The sequence below is a fragment of the Cannabis sativa genome, chromosome 9 (assembly GCF_029168945.1).
Source record: "Cannabis sativa cultivar Pink pepper isolate KNU-18-1 chromosome 9, ASM2916894v1, whole genome shotgun sequence".
Taxonomy (NCBI): domain Eukaryota; kingdom Viridiplantae; phylum Streptophyta; class Magnoliopsida; order Rosales; family Cannabaceae; genus Cannabis; species Cannabis sativa.
The window spans coordinates 8543289-8565442 of record NC_083609.1 but is presented as its reverse complement, the minus strand read 5'-3'; the positions used below and the strand labels follow the sequence as shown (position 1 = coordinate 8565442).

Sequence of the window (22154 nt, the reverse complement as noted above, 5' to 3'; positions counted from 1 at the left end):
AAAATAATCATAATTAATATTTATAATATGTTGTTTACTAAAATTGGTTGGAAATAGATTAATAATGATTTATCTTGTTTACTTTATCATGGAACGTAATCAGAATATTTAAATTGACTAAATTATATTTTATAGTTAAACTATAATATGTGATAGTTATTTTGCAAGACATATTTTAAAAGGTAAAATTGTTATTGTATAATTAATATTAAAAAATAAAACAAAAATAAAAAACATTACACATTTCTTACAAAAATATTTATTAGTAAACAAACAACCAAATGTGAGTGATAATTCATTAAAAATAGCATATGGTATCAATAAATTTTGCTAGTCTCGACTCTTGTCTAAACCAAATTTAGCTAAAGTGTGGCAAGATCTACCCATGTCACCATAATATTATCAACTTTTCTATTGTATATGGTATGAGATAATTACATAATACATTAATTTTTATAAATTTTTTTATATTTTTACGTTTAAAGTATTTTTTTTTTTACATTTTTACAGTATTCTATAAAAAAATAAAAAAATTACATAGAAGTAATAACAAAAAACAACAATAAAACAACAACAAATAATAAATTAATAAAAGTATAATAAAAAATATATTAAAAGACCGTATTTTCTGTAAATAAAATCATAAAAATTATGAAAATATTTAAAATATCGTACAACTATATTTTTGTAATTTTTTTATTATTTTTTTATATTTATAAAATAATCTCTATATTGTAAAGTATATTATTGAAGTCGTACATTCTTTAAAAAAATAATTAAAAAAAATTATTTTACATGAGGGGAATTTTTTATTTTTTTTATATCTTATTTATAATTTTACAGTTTAAAATTTTTATTATAAAAGTACTTTCGTAAAGTTTTCAAATTATAAAAACACACTTTACTCAGCAAAAAGTTATAAAATAACAAAAAATCAACCTCATCAACTATAAATTAATTATAAATAACTATAATACAACTATAAATAAACTATAAAACAACTTAAAAAATAATTTATTGTTTTTACTGAAAAGATATTTTTATAAATAAAAAATTAAAAAAAAGTAAAAATATATATTTTTTTTCGTGATGAAATATTTTTATATATATATTTAAAATTTTTGTTCTATGAACTAATTTTTTCTTTACATTACATCACATCCCATATCATTTAGGGTTCGTTTGGTACGCCGTACTGTATTATATTGTGTTGGATTATATTAGTATTATTTAATACAATACTATATTTGGTATCGACTTGTATTAATAGATTGTGTAAAGTTATAATATACTTTCAATACACTCGACCCCCAACACCAACTACGAGTCAAGTCCGATCTGGGTTTGGTTTTAGGTCCAGGTCCTAGGTCTTGGGTCTTGGCTCCAAGTCGCGGGTTCGGGTCTAGGTCCAAGTCTGGGTTCGGATCCGGGTCCAGGTTCGGGTTCGGGTCTGTTTCTGGGTCTGAGTCTAGGTCCCAGGTCGCGGTCTCGAGTCTTGGGTCTCGGGTTCAAGTGTCTGGGTCTAGGTCCGGGGTCTAAGTCTGGGGTCCGAGTCCGAGTCTGAGGTCCTGGTCCTGAGTGCGGGCCCCAAGTCGCGGATCTTGGGTCTCGGATCTCGGGTCTAGGTTACGAGTCCAAGTCCGGGTCCAGGGCCTGAGGTCTGGGGTTTGGAACTGGGTTCGAGGTTGGGTCTCGGTCCCGGTCTCGGGTTCGGGTCTAGGTCGAAGATTGGTGATGACTCTGAATCCTTTGTAAATATTAATACAAGCTAATACAGATCATTTGTTATGTATTAAATAATACAACATACATTGTATTAAAAAAATTGGTCGTAATAATTAATACAATATATTGTTTTATCTAAACATAATATTATTTATTATTTAATACAACATTTATACAACGTAACAAATGAACCCATTAATATGAATTTACATTATTCAAATTTTGAAATGGTATTGCTGAAAAAAAAAAATTGATATGGTATAACAAAAAAATGAATAATTTTTTAGGGCAAAAGTGTCAATTCGAATTAAAATCCAGCTTATATGATTTATTTTTCAGTTTTAATTAATAGATTATTATTATTATTATTATTATTATTATTCCTGTTAATGTTTTCTCTCTCTTCTCTCCATGTTGTCTGCTCCAAACCTCTAAAAAGCATCCAACTTGAAGTCCTGGATTCACCCTTTAAGCTCCAAATGCGCTTTCAATCCATAATTTTCTCCATTGCGATCTCACATTTCACCTATTGAATTCCCATGCTCACTTCATACTACTGTCTCACAACTTTCTACACTTATATATGTAATACGATCGAGATTATCGCTTTCTTAGATCCTCCGAAGTTGTTTCCTTTTTATTTTTTCTTTCTTCAGAATAATAATTTAGCGGCACGACTTAGAAGAACCCGTATTCCTTTCGTTGGTAGTGTGATCTGTAAACGCTTTGTTTCCAGCTAAATATTTTTCTTTTAGCGAGACAAAAAGTTACGTTTCTTATGAATTAAGTCTTAACATTTCTTGTTTCAGCGAAAAGGGTATCACTCTAGTCCCCAAATCTGTATTGGGTCAGCCTTATTTTTGTCTCTAAACATCTTCATTTATCATTTTGGAAAAAGGGTTTCCATAACTTTTTCATCTTCATTGACTCGTGATTATAAATTAAGTCTGATCAATATATCTTCTTGAGGCGATTTGGGTTTCTGGGTCATTGAGTTTCAGTGAAGTTACGGGTTTGAGTCATCCATTGATCGTTTTGATGCTTTGAGCTATTGATAAGATGCAGGCTGATGATAGAAGAAAGGTAATTTTATTAAGTTAAAGCTGTGTATTTAGTTTACTCATTCATTTACTTTGTTAGTTATTGAAGCAGGATTAAGTAAGTGTTTAAATAAATCAAATTATTGAATTGTAACTGCGATTCAGATCTCTGTCATTGAATCATATTATGAAGATCTACGTTTTATTTTTCTATGCTTTGTTTTCTTTTGTCCATTTATATTCAACCTTTTGTTATGGATTGCCATATGGCTATCCCCTAACACCCACTGCCGAAGGCCCCACTGTAGTGCTCTTGTCATGTAATAAGAATTTGGTCTTTGTTTTGTTGAAATGAAAACGCTTCAAGTTTGAATTTGATCCGTGATTAAAATGTCACCCATGTTTATGGATGGGAAAATAATTTAAAATGGTTTGACTGGGTAAGTGGTTTCTACTAAATCTGTGTTATATATAGTTGGATTGTTTTTTAATGGGGATTTTGTAAATCATAGATTATTACTTATCATTAACATTTTTCTATTCTTTGCCTTATTGACTTTGGGAGTCTTTTAATCTGTTATTTTTCTCTTTCCTTTTCGTGATATTATAAAGATATAAGATTATCTCATTTGAATTTATTTCTATGTTTGTATTTATCTTGTTATAAATTGTAATAGTTTCCTTTTCACTTCAAAGATAAGGATTTCAAATTTGAATAGTTTTTTTATCAGTTTAGAACTAGGATTCCTTAATCTGTTATACATGTCAATATATTTAATGAGTATGGCATAAAAAATTATTCAGTTTTCTCCTTTTAAAAAAATGTTATAGGTTATCTAGCCAGATTGTTTATGTTATATGAAAAGTTTCACATTTAGGTGTTTCGATAATTGGATCAAATTTTCAATTACATGTTGCAGTCAACTGCAGAAGTGGACTTTTTCACTGAATATGGCGAGGGGAATAGATATAGAATAGAGGAAGTGATTGGTAAAGGAAGCTATGGAGTTGTTTGCTCTGCATATGATACACATACTGGAGAGAAGGTTGCAATTAAAAAGATTAATGATATCTTTGAACATGTATCTGATGCAACTCGAATCCTTCGTGAGATTAAACTTCTTAGACTTCTTCGTCACCCAGACATTGTGGAGATCAAGCACATTTTATTGCCTCCTTCAAGAAGAGAATTCAAAGATATATATGTTGTGTTTGAACTCATGGAATCGGATCTACACCAGGTCATCAAAGCTAATGATGATTTGACACCAGAACATTATCAGTTCTTTCTTTATCAGCTTCTTCGAGGTCTCAAATATATACACACAGGTGATAGTCTTATGCTGGATCTTATATATGTCCGAAATTTACATCTCCTTGGTGTATTTTAAAAATAGCAATCCTGTTCTGATTTCTTGTTATCATGGTCTTCTAGCAAATGTATTTCACCGAGATTTAAAGCCAAAGAATATTTTGGCAAACGCCGACTGCAAACTCAAGATATGTGATTTTGGTCTTGCAAGAGTAGCTTTCAATGATACCCCCACAGCTATATTTTGGACAGTGAGTTCTAGCTTAATCAACTAGTTAGCATTCGTTTTTCGAGGACCATATGTTAAAAAACAAAGATAAAAGCATAGATAAATTAGATTGTATTCTTTGAATTATTATTCTAATTTTTTATATTTTCAGGACTATGTAGCAACAAGATGGTACAGGGCTCCTGAATTGTGCGGATCATTTTTCTCAAAGGTGCTGAAATTTTACCTTTCACTTTCTTGGAAGTAGTTTTAGATTGACATCTACAACAATGGTCATCCATACCAGTTATTAAGATTATTCAAGGATTACCATTTGATTTTTATCTTAAAAATCATAACAGTGACTTTTGTAGTTGGATTATGATTGCTTATTTGTTGATTTGCTTGTATTATATTTATGCTTTATTGAGTTATTCTATGGAAAAAAGAGTTGGGGTCAGTTTGGCCGAGTTCTAGTTTATGCACTTTTAGCTATGATGTGGAAATCTGCTAAAGGATGAAGTGTTTAGTAAATTATAAATAAAAAGTGTTTTTAGTTTTTTTTTTTTTTTTTGAAAGCAGTTTTCAGTAAATTCTATAATCAAAGTTCTATGTAAAATGTAAGTATAAAACTAGTAATATGTAATAAATAACATTATAAAACAACATATAACAAGTAACGTGAGAAGCATCTATATAAATAACTACAAAAATAATTGTTTTTAACTTTATAATATTTTTTTTTTGAATAATTTATTTGATAATCTTTTTATATTGATATTTATTTTTTCTTTTTCAAATATTATTGTTTTAAATAATCTGTCATAATCAAATAAATATATATAAAATAATTATTGATATCAGTTTTAGTTGAGTAAATTTTTATAATAAGCTGTTATTTATTTGTTTACCAAACAGTTTTAGCTTTTCTAAAAACTTTTGCAATCCAAGATATAGGCATCTCTATTATGTGACTTGTCTTAATTGCACAGATTCATTCAGCCCTTGAAATCTGAGATGCTTTTTCTTGTAAACATAGTGACTTCATTCTATGATTTTCTACAAGTCTTTTGGTCATTCATATTTCATATTAGCAAGACAAGTGATTCTTTAATTCTTTATTACTAATCATAATCTTTGCTCCATTTTTCAGTATACACCAGCAATAGATATATGGAGCATTGGGTGCATATTTGCAGAACTTTTGACTGGAAAACCTCTTTTTCCTGGCAAGAATGTTGTACATCAATTGGATCTGATGACGGATATGCTGGGAACTCCTTCTGCTGAAGCAATCGCCAGGGTTTGTCTTATTTATTCATTGATGTTCAACTATATTGCTTATCTTTGATTTCGGAGTTGTTTCTGTCTGCAGTAAAGATTTAATTAAATCTATTATTTAGGTAAGAAATGAGAAAGCCCGGCGTTATTTAAGCAGTATGCGGAAGAAGAAGCAAATTCCATTCTCCCATAAATTCCCAAATGCAGATCCACTCGCTCTTCGTTTGTTAGAAAGAATGTTGGCTTTTGAACCGAAGGATCGGCCTTCTGCTGAAGAGGTATGTGTATGTGTGGAGTGGAGTGGAATGGAATGGAGCCAGTTTACTTTCAGTCATGAATGTTTTCTAATGACACAAAGTTATCTTCTTGTAGGCTCTTGCTGATCCCTATTTTAAGGGCTTGGCTAAGGTTGAAAGGGAGCCTTCTGCACAACCAGTAACGAAGATGGAATTTGAATTTGAGAGGCGAAGGATTACAAAAGAAGATGTGCGAGAGCTTATTTACCGTGAGATTCTTGAGTACCACCCAAAGATGTTAAAGGAGTACTTGGAAGGATCAGAGCCAACAAACTTCATGTATCCAAGGTATTGATAGTTTTTAATTGTGTGCACATGACATTGTTTCCAGCACTACATGCATTCCCATTCTTCTGTTAATGTATATCCTTGATTTCGGGACATCTAACTTTCACCCCAATATTATAAAATTTCCCTTTTTGCAAACACACACATACACACATTAGGGAAAGAAGTTTTTAGACCAAAATCCTTTTTTCTTTGTCATTACGAAGTTCTGTGGTGCACCAAATAAATATTTGAAGTTTCATTATTACTACTTGCATGAAAATTGATTGTTACCTCTAATCTCTTTTGCTGGCAGTGCTGTTGACCATTTTAAAAAGCAATTTGCATTTCTTGAGGAGCACTATGGGAAGGGTGGAACGGTTGCTCCACTTGAGAGACAACATGCATCTCTACCAAGGTTTTATATATGTGATTGCGTTTGTGATGCTTATTGCTTCTTTATTATGCTGCTGCTTTTGATCCAATTTTGACAATTACATGCAAACATTTTCATGTAGGGCATGTGTATTATATTCAGATAATTCAGTGCAAAATTCAGCAGTAGTCACAGATGACCTCGCTAAGTGTTCGATCAAAGAAGTTGAGAAGCCACAACAAGTAGACAGAAGTAGTGGAATTCCTGGCACTAGGCTTCCAATTCAAGTTTCTCAAACCATCCAAGGTTGATAGTTTCTCTCTGATTTCCATCAACCTATCAGTTTTCATTTATGTTAATTTTTTTTTTGCCCAAATGATCTTGCAATAATTTTCTTTCAATTTCTCCCTTATTGACAAGCACTGCTGTGTCTGCAAACCTTAAAATTCTTCAGCTTTCTTGTTCCTAAACATCCTTTTTTGTGCAGGAGGAGCTGCAAGGCCTGGAAAAGTTGTGGGGTCAGTATTACGACACAACAACGGTGGCACAGCTGTAGGTACAGAAGCTCTAGAACAACGCAGGACAGTCAAAAATCCACCCGTTCCAACCCCAAACCCTGCAACAGGGGTTTCATATCCTCGAAGAAACCCTCCAATCTGTAAAAATGAGAGGGGAGAAGATGAAGGAATTGAAGGTTCAAACGGGCGAACAAAGCCGCAATATGTCATGGCAAGAAAGGTTGCAGCTGCTCAAGGTGGATCTGGCAGTCAATGGTACTGACTTAGTGGAGGATTGATTCATTCCTTTAGGTTTCAACTTCACATAACCAATGTACAAGGGTTGAATCTTTTAACTGGTCTAAACTAAACTATGATGTTCATCTACACCATGTAGCCCAGATAACTGTATTTGCTAATTTCAAGTGTAGGAAAGTTTAAATGGATCTTATATCTCTGTGGCCCGGTTTTGCTCTATGTTTCGGATTAGAGACACAGTTCAATACAAAGGGCAATGTGAGGAAAGGCTGAACTCTCCAAATGACTAGCCTAGTTCTCTGTTTCATTTTCACATTCTTTGCAATCTAACTAATGTTATTTTTTAGTAAATACTTATATTGGTCACAACACCAGTGATCAAACAATGGTTGTACCCTTTACTCAATATTATTATTTTGTTTTTTAAGTCAATGACCATCTCTGATGTAACTCTGCAATAGGATCAGGCTAGCACTTGGCTGTCATGAAATAAGACCAGTAAACCACCATGTTTTCAAGTACATTATTATTACAATACCACCTACAATGACATTGATTATACATGTTACTATATTTGACTAGGCAGATCATATATGCAAGAATGAAAATGTATGAATGCCATGATCTACTTTTCCTATTTGACATAACTAGCAAAAAGGTTCGGACAAAGCCAAGGGGACAGAAAGTCATCAGATATAATAATGAATGATTAGGCTAAGCAACATAAAACTGCACACAAATTTACGGGGACAAAATGTTCTTCACTTGATACAACAAAGTAAAACAATATTTCACAATTGGAAGCAAAAAAGTTACAAGAAAACCCAATCGAGCCACCTTTCTTTTCAAATGAATTAGCTGTTAGTAGAATGAAAAATGTGTAGGATCCTAACGAGCTCTCTTTATTGTTGCGGTGATGACAATCTTACTTGGTCTATCAATACAACCTCGGCTTCACTCTCCTCCTGTTAACATCACTGCCATCTAACAATGTTAACTTGCCATATCCACAAGTAATAACAGAATGCTCCCCAATCCTCGCAACATATTGCAGTAACTCGGTAAGGACAGACGGGCAACTCTCCTTCAAGTATTCGAATCCATCCGTTTCCATTACAGCTGAAAGCGACAAAAAAAATCACCATTTAGCGTCTATTCGTTTCATCTCTAGTAAAAGGGTAAGCAGAAATCCAAATAATGAGAAAGAAAGTTGAAAAGCAATAGAAAAAATAATGATACACCTAGCATTTACGGATAATTCTGTTTCAACCATGTTCATGTGGGTATCAGGAACTAGAGAAGTCGAGCATAAAATACTTAATCAGCAAAGTTATGGCCCATTATGGGGAGGAAGTTTCCTTATTTAACTATCTCACTATAGATAGCTTCAAATCCAAATTTCTTTCTAATGTTCACATCAATTGGAATCATTTAAATTGCAGAAAGTCTTAAATTATAAATAAATCACGCTCTAAAATACAGAAGCCATTCGCGCCATTTAGAAAGCATTGAAACATTTAAGGCTTTATTAGTCAAGCAACAATACCTTTTAAGTTTTCAGGCGATGCAACGAATTTAAGACACACGTCTTTCAACTGAAAACAATGGTGTTGTTCTGCCAATGCTAATGTAGTTGCAACAGTGTTTATAGAGATATCCTCACAAAGTTTAGCCTCACATAGCAATTTAAGCCTCTCAAGGGCATATCGATCTGCCGCTGCAAGGAGATGCTGAGCCATCATTGTAGAGGCCCATTTCGTGTTCAGACCCACAAGCTCTTCCATGTCAGGAAGTGCATCCCAATATATGAAATGGAGTAATGCCTGCACATAGGGCACCATGACAAAACAAAAGTTAAATCAGAGCCATCTTACTCGTTCACAGAGCTTCTAAAAATGTAACTTAGCAAAAAAAAAAAAAAATCAAATCAAATCAAATCAAACAAACAGCAAAATAACAAGGCAGGGGAGAGAATGCCCAATTTGACATGCCAACAAAATCAATACCCTTATTCTCCCTATTCCAGTTTATAAACGTGGTTAAGGATCATCTAATAATATGGCAAAAAATCTTCATCCAAAGTTAATATATAGCATAACAAATATATACTAAGCTCCTACTATGGTTCCAACTCACACTAAAATATGTCATAAAAGAGGGAAAAAACACATAGACACACATAAGCATGGTATAAATAACAAATAGTATATCCATAATTGAGAGAGAGAGAGATGATTAAACCTTAAATACCGGAGCTTCCATGTCTTCTACTTTTATTCGATGGGTGTTCTTATCCTTAAAAGGACCAAAAAGTTGTGCTCTGAACACCGGAGAGCGAGCTGCTAGCACTAGCTTGTGAGCAGCAAATACTTCCTCATCAACTTCAAAACTCACATCACTTCCCTTTTCACTTTGCAAAAGATTTCCAAAATGCTTACTAATATCTGGAGGAGGCACTGCTATAGAGTACACCTTGGGTCCTTCTGTGCATGACTTAACAACACCAACACAACATTTTATGGAAAGACAGTCGTCTTTGAGGTAGTCTGATGTCTCTAAAAGACTTCTTTTGAAAAAGCGTTTATAACCCCTACAGCATCCAAAGGAAAAATGTAAGAAATAATACCAACAACTGAAACAATACACACTAGAGAATAGCTAGCCACTGCTGTAGCTTCTTCAAAGTTCAATCCATATTCGAAATAGAGTACAATTGAACTGTACGAACATTGAAGTCCGAAATGAAAAGGAAGAAGGGGGGAATTGCTAGAAATGGAAATCTAAGGCTTTGACAGGACACAAATATGTGGTGGTATAGCTTCATCACATATTAACATCCACAACATATAGGTATGACAATTTAGGAAGCCCAAACTAGAAAACACAACCTTAATTGAATCCAAATGCTATAAAATTATAGCAGATGAAAAATCTAACTTAAATTCCAAGTTTCACTCCCAAGAAATTTAACAAGAACATTACCTCTAAGCTGATCAGCTAAGCTCATTGAATTAATCAAATATCATATCTACAATAAAATCACTGAAATTTACTTCCAAATTATAATAATCCAAATGGTATAAACACATACCACATGCTTCCACGGTATTTAAGCGTATAAGGACCACTCTCAAGCGCTCTTTCAAAATGGCTATGCACTTTGTGTCTTCCCCTATCGCTCTGATCCAACAACGTCAATTCAAACAAAGCCCTTACATCAGCTCCCTCGCTAGCTAGCGCGATGAAAAGCGAAACATACGTGGCGTTATCTTCGAGGCTCTTACCGTCTGGGTAAAAGTAAATAGCCCAGGCATACCCACCAACCATGAAAGTATCGGAAGCTATGTACTTTCCAATACCCATACCCTTGGCCAATGAGTAGCCGCTGATCTTAAAATCGTGAGACCCATTTACGGTCTCGGTTAGAGACGTCGATGTGGTGAGCGGTGAGAGATCCGGCGAGGGTTTCGGGTATCCTCTACACCGCTTGATTGTGTCCATCAACAACCCAATTACCGAATTGAGAATCTGGGGTTTCTTAGTATCCTAATATGATCAAATGGGTCGGATTGAATTAGAGAATTTGGGATAGAATTAAAAAAAAAATCAGACCAGATTTTCAATCTAGGGTTTTTCTGAAATTTTGAGAAATTGGTGGGATGGGGATTTCAAATTGGACGAAGCTTATAACTTTCGGTGGTTGGGGTTTTTGAGTTTGAGAAAGTGGAATTTGGAAGGTTTTGGGTGGGAAGATGGAAGAGAGAATCTTCGTCGTGGTGGAACGGAGGAGATGGTGCAATAACGGTGGCTCTGTTTATCTTTTTATGCAATGTTTTTTATTTGTTAAATATGATATAATTCCCAAAATCTCTGAATAATTGTTTTTTTTTTTTTTTTTTTGAAGAAACCAAAAGCTGATTGTTAAAACAGAAAATGTTCATTTTTCTTTAAAAAATAAAAAGAGAGGAAACGTTTACTTTTTGGTTTAAATTTGCTATCAAAAAAGGTATTGTATTAAATTGTAGTTATTTAAGAAATTTAAATTTTTGGTTTTTGTTTTTTTTGAAAAATTTTAAATTTAGAAATTAAGTTAGTAAATGTTTACTTCAAATCTAATAAATTAGCTAATAAAAATTATAAAAATACATTTATTATACTTTTTAAAAAATATATATAATAATAATAAAATTAAGTTACATAATTTTTTTAGTATTGTATATTATTATATTGTAACAAAAATAAATAAATATATTAAATCATTTAAATATATACAGTAGTATTAGATATATCGTAATACTGAAAATTAATATACCGTAGTAGTAAAATTATATACCACAAAGAAATTATAACAATACTAAATTAATACTCAAAAAGTATATATATCATGCTAACAAAATTATATATACTACTATTAAAATATAAATACATACCAAAAAATTTATATATATAATAAAATAGAAACTAAATGTCATATTAAATAAATGATATATTATAGACAATAAAAATTATATACCATATAATAAAACGTATATACCTACAATAAAAAATAGAACAAAATAATATAATATTATTAAAAAAAAATTATATATATATCATATTAACAAAATTATATATCACTTTTATGTATACTAAAATAAAACTAAACATGCATTATCTAAAATAAAAGGAAAATTTACATTCCAGTACTTTAATTCCATTCTTTTTACAAAAATATGGTGCTGTCATTTATATATCAAAATGTACCGTTTTTTATACCGTTATCAAATTAATTCATTTTTTAAAAAAAAAAAAAAACTGAATGGGACGTGTGATGTGTGATGACGTGATCACATCACGTCCTGCACGTCTTCCAGTTTGCAGTGTTCAACTGTTCACGCGCCACTTTTTTTGCATGTGTAATTCAAATTATGGACGGTTTTAGAGGATTGTAATCATTATTTTTTTTTTTTTTATATTGTATTTTACCATTTTTATGGGTTTTTAAGTGTTTGTATAAATAGGTAAAGTTTGTTTTATAAATATTCATTTTGAGTTTTCGTTTCTCTGTTTTTGTTTTATACAGAGTATATGGGTTAGGGTTTCATCTTCTTGGGGTGGTTTATTTTCGTGTTAGCAAGAGTGTTTGAGTGCATCATTTTCGTTTATTGCCTTGTTATTATCATCTGTAAACCTAAAAAATGGTTAAAACTCGTTCTTCAATTTCTCCTTCGCATTCTGTAAAGGTAGCTGCTGATAAGAAGAAAATGGAAAATGTCTCTGATGATGGAGATCGTGATGATTCTGATCGTTCTGGTGGTTCTGGTGGATCATCGGATGGTAGCCGTGGCTCGGCATTGCAAAAGAGAAAAAGAGTTGTTGATAAAGTGAAGAAAGAAGATGTTCGAAATGTGAAAAAGATGAAGCAAGTTGCTGAAGATTTGCCTGAGGATTATGATAGTGAAGACTTGGAGGTTGAAGTTCGTAATGATTTGAAGGTATTTTTATGATTTTTAATTTTTTATTTGGTTGTATTGGGTTTACGATTTTTAGGGATTTAATTTATTTTTAGATTTTATAGTTTATTGTTTTATGTTTTTAAATGTTTTTGATGTTTGTTTGTAATATTTTTTTGGTTTATATGGTAGTCGGTTTTTATTTGTGGTTTTTTGGGTGTTGTTTTTGTTTTGTTATTTTTCATGATGTTTGTAATCTATTTTGTTGATTATAGGTTTGATTATTTGTTTTTAGGTTACTGTTTATGTGTTTTTTTGGTTTATTTGTTAATTTGTTTCGATTTTGTTTATTTAGGTTATGTTTAAGTTTATTTTGTTTTATTTTTGTATGTTTATGGTTTATTTTTGTGTTTTAGATTTTTGATGGGTATTTTTCTTGTTTACTATGGAAAGTTTTGGTTTACAAATATATTTTCTGTTTTTGTTTATTATAGGGTTTGATTATTTGTTTTTAGGTTATTGTTATTGGTTTTTTAGTTTATTTGTTAATTTTTTTTCGATTTTGTTTATTTAGGTTTATGTTTAAGTTTACTGGTTTATCTTTGTATGTTTATGGTTTATTATAGTTTTTTAGGTATTGATGTGTATTTTTTTTTGTTTACAGTGGAAAGTTTTGGTTTACAAATTTAAATGATTATTGTATACTGTGAAGTTGTTTATTGACGTTTATTTTTAGTTTAATGTGTGGATTTCTTTGTATATCATTTTTTTTTACAGGAATGAGATTTATATTTCAAGCCTGGTGAAAAGATTCAGGGAAAAGTGATGTTATTCCCTAATCAAGATAACATTGTTGTCAAAAATATTAATTCCAAGTTGACTAAAGATCAACGTAAGTTGTTTCGTGGTACTTGTTTTGGTTATTTTTTGGATAGCCATCCTGTTGGTTTTCAGTCTCAACTAGTTCATAATGCCTTACATAGGGAGGTATATCAGAAAAATGAAAAAGAAATGTGGTTTAAGTTTGGTGATGAGAATTTCAGATTCAGTTTAGCTGAGTTTGCTATTGTTTCTGGTTTACTGTGTGTTGGTGATGCCGATTTGAGTAAGTATACACACAGAGAAAATGCTTTTGTTGATCGATATTTTTGTGATCGAACGGTATTTATTAGTCTTTGTTGAGCATAGGTTTATGTATAGTGATTTCAAGTCAGATGAGTATGCTGTGAAGATGGCTGTTTTGTACCTTGTTACTAATTGTTTGATTAGTAGCGTTTACTCAAAAAAAGTTCCTGTTGAGATTTTGAACATAATTGGGGTTGATGAGTATGGTAGTTTTCCATGGGGTATACCAGTGTTTGAATTAACTTTGCACAATTTAAAGATTGGTCTGAGGGGTGTTATGAAGGGAAAAGGTGTTGCTAAGCCTCTTGCTAAGGTTAAAGGGAAACATTTGGAAAAGGGTCCTCGATCTTATAAACTTCCTGGTTTACCTTTTGCATTTTTGGTTTGGTTGTATGAAACCATTCCTTTGTGCTTGAAGGCAAGGTTTTGTTCCTATGATTCTGGTAAACCATATAGGTTTTGTAGATGGAAGAGTATTGGAAATCCAAATTCAAGTGAAGTTGAGAAGAAAGTTCTATCTTCAAATAAGGTATTTTTTTATATTTTGTAAATTATTTATTTGTTGTTTTTATTATATTTTGTAAACTAATTATTTTTTTTTGTTTTGCTAGCTGAAAGGAAAACATATTGTGCATACTGAAAATGAAAGGAATGGTTTATTGGTCCTTACTGAAATGGAGTTTATTGGCCGAGAAGAGTCAGATGATGACTTTGATGATGTTCCATTCTCAAAGTTTAATGTTGATAGAGTTGGATCTTCTGGTGTACAGAAGGAGTTTACTGGTGGGTTTGATGTCGATGGTGTGATGCGTAAGATGAAGGAGTTTATTTCTAGGCAAAAGAAGACTGATGAGTCTATTGAAGTATTGAATAATGTGTTGAGGGTAGATTCAAGGAGTTGCAGTTAAGTCTTCAGTCGTATATTGACTAGGGCTGCACACGGGTCGGATTTTCGGGTTTTCGGATAATCGGGTTCGGGTTTTCGGACTTCGGGTGTTTAAAATGTGTAACCGAACCCGATTTTCGGGCGGTCGGGTCCCACGGGTTTCGGGTCGGGTCCCACGGGTTAGCTACAGTCGGGTTCGGATTACCATCCGAATCAATATTTACATGAAAAAAAATAAAGTGTACAGTTTAAATTTCTGGACAACACTGTAAACAAAAAGTAAAATAAAAAGTTGTGTATATTTCACTGACATAGAAAGTACAATAATAACATTTTGATTTTATGAAAGTAAAATAAAAAAAAATAAAAAATAAACAGTAAAACAATTTGAATAGTCATATCAATCACGTGGCATGGGAAGCATGACCTACTTTTGTAGGTGGCAGAGGTAAAGACAATCTCTCTCTCTCACATTTTCTTTTTCTTATTTTATAATAAAAAAAAAATTATACTTCTGTTTTGACTTTAGTAGCACGAAAATTTGTGCTTTGCCAAATACTTCGGGTTTCGGATTAACACCCGAAAAAATATTTGGCTTATTTTAAAATCCGAACCCGATACCCGTGTGGAGTATTTTCGGGTTGGACCCGACCCGACCACACGGGTTTTCAATTTTTCGGTTTTTTTCGGCAGCGGGTCGGGGCGGGTTGCCGGGTTTTCGGGTTTGCGGGTTTAAATGTTCAGCCCTAATATTGACTCAAAGATCAGTGAAGGCTTGGTTTTTTTTATGGAATTGAAGTTTAATGAGTTGAAGGAAGCTATTGAAAATGCTAAAATTTCTAAAGATGGAAATGATAGTCCTGATGAGAGCGATGGCAAGGTTTGTTTTTTGATTATGTTTATTTATTAGTTTATTAGATGTTTCTTTGTTTTTTCATATGTTATTTTGATTTTGTTGTTTTTTTTGTTGCAAGAATGATGATTTAAATGATGTTGAAGTTTTTGATGTGAAAAGTCAAGATGCAATTGAAACTGTTGGACTCGATGAGAATATTCAATATACTCAGGTTATTTTTGTTTTGTAAACTAGTATATTGTTTTTTGTTTATTGAATATTTTTTGTTTTTTGAATATTTTTTTTTTATGTTATTAATGTTTTTATTGTTTAATGGGGTTTTTTTTTTTTGTAGGTTTTTAATGATGATGCTCCTTCATTTGATATTATGAGTTTTATTTCTAGTAAACCTGATTGGTTTACTGAAGAAAAAAAGAATACTGATAAATTGAATGATGAAGAACAGGTTGTTGATGATCATGGCCTTTTAAAGGATGTTGTTAAAAAATCTAAGGATGATGAAGATGATGGTGGAGATGACCAGGCAAGTTTATTTATTTTTTAGGTTTTTCATTATTTAGATGATTTGTTACTATGTTGTTTTTTGTCTCTGTCAAATGTTCTTTATTTTTGTTTTGTATATTTACAGGGTTTGGGGGGTGGTGATGCTGTTAAAGCTATTGGTTCAGATGGGACAAATAAAGACAATGTTGAGGGAAAGAATACTGAAGAAGCAAAAGATGTTGCAGATGGGAGTAATAAAGATAATGTTGAGGGCAGAGCAGTTGATGTAGATGCAAGTGTAAATGATGTTGAAGGTGTTGCTAGTAAGGGAAAGTTGTTTGATAGTCAAGGCACTGAGGATAGTATCACTGTGTTTGCTTTGGAGATTATAAATGAAAAGATTGATGCCTATGAGGGAAGCATTAAAAAGGTTTGTCATTTTTTGTTTACTGTATACTTTTTTTATTTAGTTTATTTTATATTTTGAATCATTTTGTCATGTTTAATTATTTTTATTTTTTGTTTTTAGGATAAGTCTTTAAATAAATTAGAGGCAACAAATGCTGATGTTTTATCTACCTATGGGTTGGACAAGGTTTGTTTACTTTTTTTTTGTTATTCTTGTTTATGTTCTGAGTATTGATTTTTGGTTTACTATGTTTACATATATTTTGTTTTTTTTGTTTTGCATGATATTTTAAGACTGATGTTGTTGGTGTTGAGAAGAAACATGGTTCTCAAGAAAGCTTTTCTGTATCTACCATGGAGGTTGTTAATGATCATTTGGTTTCCTATGAAGACAGTTTGAAAAAGGTTTGTTTTTATTTTATTTATGTTATTTGGTAGTTTGTTTTTTTTTTCTTTTCACTTACTTTTTTTTTTATTTGTTTGTAATTGTTTTGAATGCTAGGGAAAGTCTATAAAATTGGAGGAAGAAACTCCTACAGTTGGAAATAGAGAGAGGAAACCTAGTTCTGTATACAACAGTCTGTATACCACAGAATTTGGTTCAGGTAGTATTGGTAAACCAAAAGGTGGACGTCCTGGATCATGTGCTTTTGGATTTGGCTTTTTCAATGTGATTGATGATGTGCAAGCTAAATCTTTTGATCAGTGGTTTAAGATTGGGTTTAATGATAAAAACAAAGTGAAGAAGTTTAAAGAATGTCATAGGAAGCTTAAGGTTCCATTGGATTTTGTGGTTTGTCAAATTGATGATAAGATGTGGTTCTATGATTTGCTTACTGTTGGGAAGAACTTGTCATGCTCGGTTAGTGTGTTATTATATATTTTTTTTTTGTTTATTGTATATTTTTTCTGTATATTTGTTTATAACTTTGGATTGTTTTATGTTTATTGCAGCATATTGATGTTTGTTTCTACTATTTGAGAAAGAAGTTAAAGTATGACCAGTCTGTGAAAATTTCTGGTAATACTACTGATTGCTTCTTTGCTTCTCAAATTTTTGATTTATATAATGAGTTTGTTGCAAGTGGTGAAAATGTTGATTCGATTAAGAAGGATTCTAAGGCAGCTGCATACATAGCGGGTTTTTATATGTTATGCAATAAACCACCGGGCCGAGCTTGATTTCGTACTAATGCCTCGTTAACGTGATTGTTCTTGCTCATTGGATATTGTGTATTCTTGACATTAAGATGAGATGCTTAAAAGTGTTAAATTCTATGAGGTTTGGGAGGTACAAGAACAACTCAGAGAGTTTTGTTCGTGCATTTGCTGTAATAATTCATATCTTACTGTCACATGTTAATTTTAATGAGGGGAGAAAAGATATTGACAGGAGTAGTAAGCACTGGCAAGGTAAAAAAGATACTGATGCGTTTGATATTGTCGTGGTTGATAATTTGCCACAACAAGAGGATAGGTAACTATCTTTGTTTTTTTTTTTATATTTATGATTCTATGTTATTGTTTATTTTTTGTTATCTGACAATTGCTATGGGTTTATTTTTGTGATGTAGTGATTGTGGTGTTTTTATCATAAAGTATGCTCATTTCTTTATGCATGGATTGATTGATAAGATTCCTAAGAAGTTGGACATTGCATTCACTCGTAAGAAGTTGTGTGTTGATCTGTTTGTTCATGCAAAGAAGAAGGAGTTGGGTGGGTACGAGTCTACTTCGGAGAATCCAGGAAGGATGCCATAGATTTCTGTAATAGAACAACATGTTGGAAACCTAGCTTACATTTTTTTGAACTTTATGTGTATTTTTATGTCATGTTGTTTTGTTTTTAGGTTTATGTTTGTATTTGTTTAAGAAACTGTTTGGAACAGTAATATTTTAGGAGACTCTTGCCTATTTTAATTTTGAAGTAACCTTTTGGTTTACTGGCACAGTATGTTTGCAGTTTTTATGTTATGTATTTCTGTGAGACAATATGTTAATTTTTTGGATTTAGAAATTAGTTTTAGTGTTCTGGCTTTTTTTTATGTGATTTTTGTTTAATTTTGTTTGATCTTATAAACCAATGACATTTCTGTATACCATTATAAGTGATATAAACCAATGTGATGGTTTATTAACCTTTAAAATGGTTGTAAATAAATTACAGTTAGTAACTGTACATATATTTGGTAACTTGTTATTTTTAACATATTATTTCATATAGAGGAGGCAAAAAAAAAACTTACTTGAATCTAAGCGAATTGTAATCATTTTATTAAAAGTTTGTATTAATACATTGAAAAGCTTTATCAACTAACAATTATCATTGTAAATTGTTTTTGTATACTGTCTATTTAGTAACCATGTTTGATGGTTACCAACATTTATTTATTTTACCTCAGGATCTTATGATCTTTTTCTTTTTCTTGGTGGTTTTAGTACTGGGTCATTTTTACATGATCTTTTGTTGTGTCCTCTTTGGCGACATTGACCGCATACCACTTGTGCTTTTGCTTCAAGTCCATTTTTGTATCGTTGTTTCTTTGGTCTTCCGGCAGCTCTCTTATGTTTAGGTGGGAGGACTACAATATTTCTTATTAAATCTGGTATATTCCATGATGTTGCCTCACCTAATGGGAGTATACTGTCTTCATATGTTGCCATAAAAGCTTCTTTCATGTAGTAGTATGAGCAATATTTGTAGCAAGACAGGTTCCTTTTGCTTAGTACAACCATTACATGAGAGCAAGGCATTTCATCATATTCAAATCGTTGGCAGCTGCATGTTTTATTCTCCAAGTTTACTATGTGAGATCTGTTGTTGTCGTGTACTTGGTATACCAGAAGGTTTGCTGTTTCAACCTGTATTAATCAAGTAAACGATTATTAAGTTTACAACAGAGTAAATATGTTTGTAAGCAATTTTTATTTTTCTGTATATATAATTACCTTGTACTTTAAACTCATATCTCTTTGTTTCTTTAATGTTTTCTCAGGTATTTTTGCCAGTGTTGTTGTAGTTTTTTGGGCTCTATTCTTGTTTTCCCAATACCATCTTTGCACCAATGAATGTAGGCATTCTAGTAGAGTTGCGATGGGTAGGTCTCTTACTGCTTTCAAGGCTGCATTGACTGATTCGGCAATATTTGATGTCATTGTTTTGTATCTCCTGTTCATGCCATATAGTCTTGTCCACTTTCCGACACCAATTTCATTCACCAAGTAATCTCTTATTCTTACATCTATATTGTCCAAGTCTTGCATGCTCTTTTCAAAATCTTCTATGTTGTAAGCTTTAGATGCACTATTAAATGCAATCTTGAGCTCATCACCTCCTTTTTTGAATTTCATTTTTATATTCTTCATCAAATGGTAACAACATACCCCATGCATTATATCTGGAAAGGTCTCTTTTACTGCTTTTAGTATACTCTCATGTCTATTTGATACGATGCATTGACCTTCTCTTTCGCCATAAGTTTCCTTTATTTTGTGAAGAAACCATTCCCAAGAGCTGTCATTTTCGGAATCTACTACTGCAAATGCAAGTGGGAATATATGTCTATTTGCATTTTGTGCACTTGCTATCAACAAAGTGCCTCCATGTTGGTTTGTCAAAAAGGTTCCATCTGTGACTATTATTGGTGTACAGTGTTGCCAACCTTTTATTGAAGCACCTACTGCAAAGTATAGATATTTGAATTTGTTATCTTCATCTGTTACTAGGTCTGTGATTGTTCCTGTTTCAAAAGTAACCAATTAGTTTATAGTATAAATACCTATATAGCATATTAGTACTTTATGTTGACGAAGTATTTTATTACCTGGGTTTGATATTTGCATCATGTATAAAATTGATGGTATCTCACTGTATGATTCTTGTGGGCAGCGACGAGCATCCACAATTGCCTTTTCTCTAGCTCTCCATGCTTTTTGGTAAGATATAGAGACACTGTAATCATCTGCCATGTCATCCACAATTTCTGTTGGAGTGTAATCTCTTTTTGGGTTTACAAACTTGTTTTTTATAACCTTTCCAACCAGGTTGCTTGTAGCTTGAGGATGGTCTCCAGAAGTGATGTCCAATGAACATGTATGAGTATGCTCTATTTTTCTTATGATAAACATGTCAATCTTTCCATGTTTTGATGCTAAGAATGTCCAGTTGCAGTTATCATCAATACAGACTAGTTTATAGTCTAGTTTTGATGATCTTTTTACCTTGAAAGGTTGATTGTATCTTATTGAGTGAAGGCTTACTGCTTGTTGGAGGGTTTCCTTGTTTGCGAAAACTTGGCCAATGTGTATTTCAGCAACTTGAGGATTTAAAATTATTTGATTTTCTTCGGAGCTTTCTTCCATCGATTTTTGAGTTTGTTCAATCACATAATCTGCCATCTTTGTTGCATATTCTGTTCTTGTTGGTAGCAGTTGCCTTGTTTGTAAACTAGTTTCCCCATTGTAGGTATAGTTTACTCTATCATTGTGTTCATTGTCGGTTGTCGATGTTGAGATGTTAACACATATAGGATATTTGGTCTCATCATCATTTTTCCTTCGTATTTGTTCATAAAACTTGCATCCACTATCGTCTTTGATTCTTATTGGTGGTATGCCTTCGGTTACTTGAAATTGAAGATCAATCGTATATTTGTTTCTGTCCAAATTCAAAGCTTCGTATACTATGTGAGAAAGCTCATAATGTGAACAATCTGTTGGAATTAGTATACCTTCGACTTCATAATCAACGTATGTTGTTCTGTCAACCCAAGTTCCATTGTAAAAAAGAATCACTGTTCTAACATCCATATTCCTGCGTGATTTGTTTAGTTTAATCATGTTAAGTATTGTATACAGTAAACATTATGTATATACAAAAATAATAAACATGTAATAGGTGTGATGTTCATAAACTAAATTTTATATTTATTATAGTAAGGTTTATATGCAGTTTTTCGAATTAGATGACTATATGTTGAACTATAATGTTGGAGCGATTACAATTACGAAGGTTTATAGTGTACTGTATTTTTTTAAAGTACTTAGTATTGATTAGTTTACTATCAGTTATGATTACAACTGGTAAACTATCTGATTAGTACTGATTAATTGTCAAATAATCATATTTAACAGAATTAACAAACATGATGGATTTTTAGGTGTTTTCAGGAATTGGAAGGTGTAATGTGTTATAAGCAGTAGTATGTATCGTAATGTATAATAGGTACCTTATTCAGATTTAGTTTTCGATGTTGTAGTTGACGGACTTCTTCTTCTTCCTCGAAGCAACGATTTTTGGTTTTCGTTTTTTGTTTGTTGTGATCAGCTCATAGGTTTATTGATCGATTGAATTGTAGGTCGAATTAGAGAGACGATGATTTGCTTGTTGTATACAGCAACAGTTTTGAGAGATATGATGATCGATTCTCTAATTTTCAGATTCGTCGAGGTCTCTATTTTCCGTCAATGGTGTTTTTTCGTTCAAGGTTGGTTTGGTTTCTGTTTTTCGATTTCGTGTATTATTCCTATGGTATTTATAGCTTTCTGTTTTAATCAGTAGAACCACGCGCAGAGATGGCCGAGAAATATGGAATTGTGGGCGCGTCTCCTTCATCGCCGGTGGTTCCAAAATTATTGAAGCTAATCACGGTAAGCTTGATGACGTGTCACGGCATACCCATGGATTGTTTTTATTTAACGTTTT

The 22154-nt window shown here is 32.1% G+C and overlaps 4 protein-coding genes across 4 annotated transcripts; 2 read left to right on the top strand and 2 right to left on the bottom strand.

The window, feature by feature from the left end:
• Positions 1–2069: 2069 nt before the first annotated feature.
• On the top strand, positions 2070–7692 carry LOC115722802 (mitogen-activated protein kinase 15). The gene is made up of 10 exons (XM_030652127.2): positions 2070–2808; positions 3686–4094; positions 4201–4328; positions 4458–4517; positions 5439–5588; positions 5689–5844; positions 5939–6150; positions 6446–6547; positions 6648–6811; positions 6993–7692. The coding sequence occupies exons 1-10, from the start codon at positions 2785–2787 to the stop codon at positions 7283–7285; spliced, it is 1698 nt and encodes a 565-aa protein (XP_030507987.2). The 5' UTR covers positions 2070–2784; the 3' UTR covers positions 7286–7692.
• Positions 7693–8000: 308 nt separating this feature from the next.
• On the bottom strand, positions 8001–11254 carry LOC115722803 (BTB/POZ and MATH domain-containing protein 2). The gene is made up of 4 exons (XM_030652129.2): positions 10352–11254; positions 9502–9850; positions 8807–9083; positions 8001–8379 (listed from the first exon to the last, which is right to left on the bottom strand). The coding sequence occupies exons 1-4, from the start codon at positions 10759–10761 to the stop codon at positions 8198–8200; spliced, it is 1218 nt and encodes a 405-aa protein (XP_030507989.1). The 5' UTR covers positions 10762–11254; the 3' UTR covers positions 8001–8197.
• A 2623-nt stretch (positions 11255–13877) lies between these two features.
• Positions 13878–17632, top strand: LOC133031213 (uncharacterized). The gene is made up of 3 exons (XM_061104657.1): positions 13878–16855; positions 16953–17312; positions 17405–17632. Exons 1-3 carry the CDS (start codon positions 16805–16807, stop codon positions 17630–17632), a joined length of 639 nt encoding a protein of 212 aa, XP_060960640.1. The 5' UTR covers positions 13878–16804.
• A 1224-nt stretch (positions 17633–18856) lies between these two features.
• Positions 18857–21259, bottom strand: LOC115717795 (uncharacterized). The gene is made up of 3 exons (XM_061104656.1): positions 20275–21259; positions 19400–20190; positions 18857–19312 (listed from the first exon to the last, which is right to left on the bottom strand). Exons 1-3 carry the CDS (start codon positions 21257–21259, stop codon positions 18857–18859), a joined length of 2232 nt encoding a protein of 743 aa, XP_060960639.1.
• Positions 21260–22154: the final 895 nt, after the last annotated feature.

Excerpts from the sequence above, each read along its gene's own strand:
- LOC115722802 (XM_030652127.2), top strand. The coding sequence starts at position 2,785 with ATGCAGGCTGATGATAGAAGAAAG. Across the intron at positions 5,845-5,938 it reads ATCGGCCTTCTGCTGAAGAG|GCTCTTGCTGATCCCTATTT; the intron begins GTATGTGTATGT and ends ATCTTCTTGTAG. Across the intron at positions 6,151-6,445 it reads ACAAACTTCATGTATCCAAG|TGCTGTTGACCATTTTAAAA; the intron begins GTATTGATAGTT and ends TTTTGCTGGCAG.
- LOC115722803 (XM_030652129.2), bottom strand. The coding sequence starts at position 10,761 with ATGGACACAATCAAGCGGTGTAGAGGATACCCGAAACCCTCGCCGGAT. Across the intron at positions 9,851-10,351 it reads AAATACCGTGGAAGCATGTG|GGGTTATAAACGCTTTTTCA; the intron begins GTATGTGTTTAT and ends TGGATGCTGTAG. Across the intron at positions 9,084-9,501 it reads TGGAAGCTCCGGTATTTAAG|GCATTACTCCATTTCATATA; the intron begins GTTTAATCATCT and ends CCCTATGTGCAG.
- LOC133031213 (XM_061104657.1), top strand. The coding sequence starts at position 16,805 with ATGGAGGTTGTTAATGATCATTTGGTTTCCTATGAAGACAGTTTGAAA. Across the intron at positions 16,856-16,952 it reads ATGAAGACAGTTTGAAAAAG|GGAAAGTCTATAAAATTGGA; the intron begins GTTTGTTTTTAT and ends TTTGAATGCTAG. Across the intron at positions 17,313-17,404 it reads GGAAGAACTTGTCATGCTCG|CATATTGATGTTTGTTTCTA; the intron begins GTTAGTGTGTTA and ends TGTTTATTGCAG.
- LOC115717795 (XM_061104656.1), bottom strand. The coding sequence starts at position 21,259 with ATGGATGTTAGAACAGTGATTCTTTTTTACAATGGAACTTGGGTTGAC. Across the intron at positions 20,191-20,274 it reads GATGCAAATATCAAACCCAG|GAACAATCACAGACCTAGTA; the intron begins GTAATAAAATAC and ends CTTTTGAAACAG. Across the intron at positions 19,313-19,399 it reads ATATGAGTTTAAAGTACAAG|GTTGAAACAGCAAACCTTCT; the intron begins GTAATTATATAT and ends TGATTAATACAG.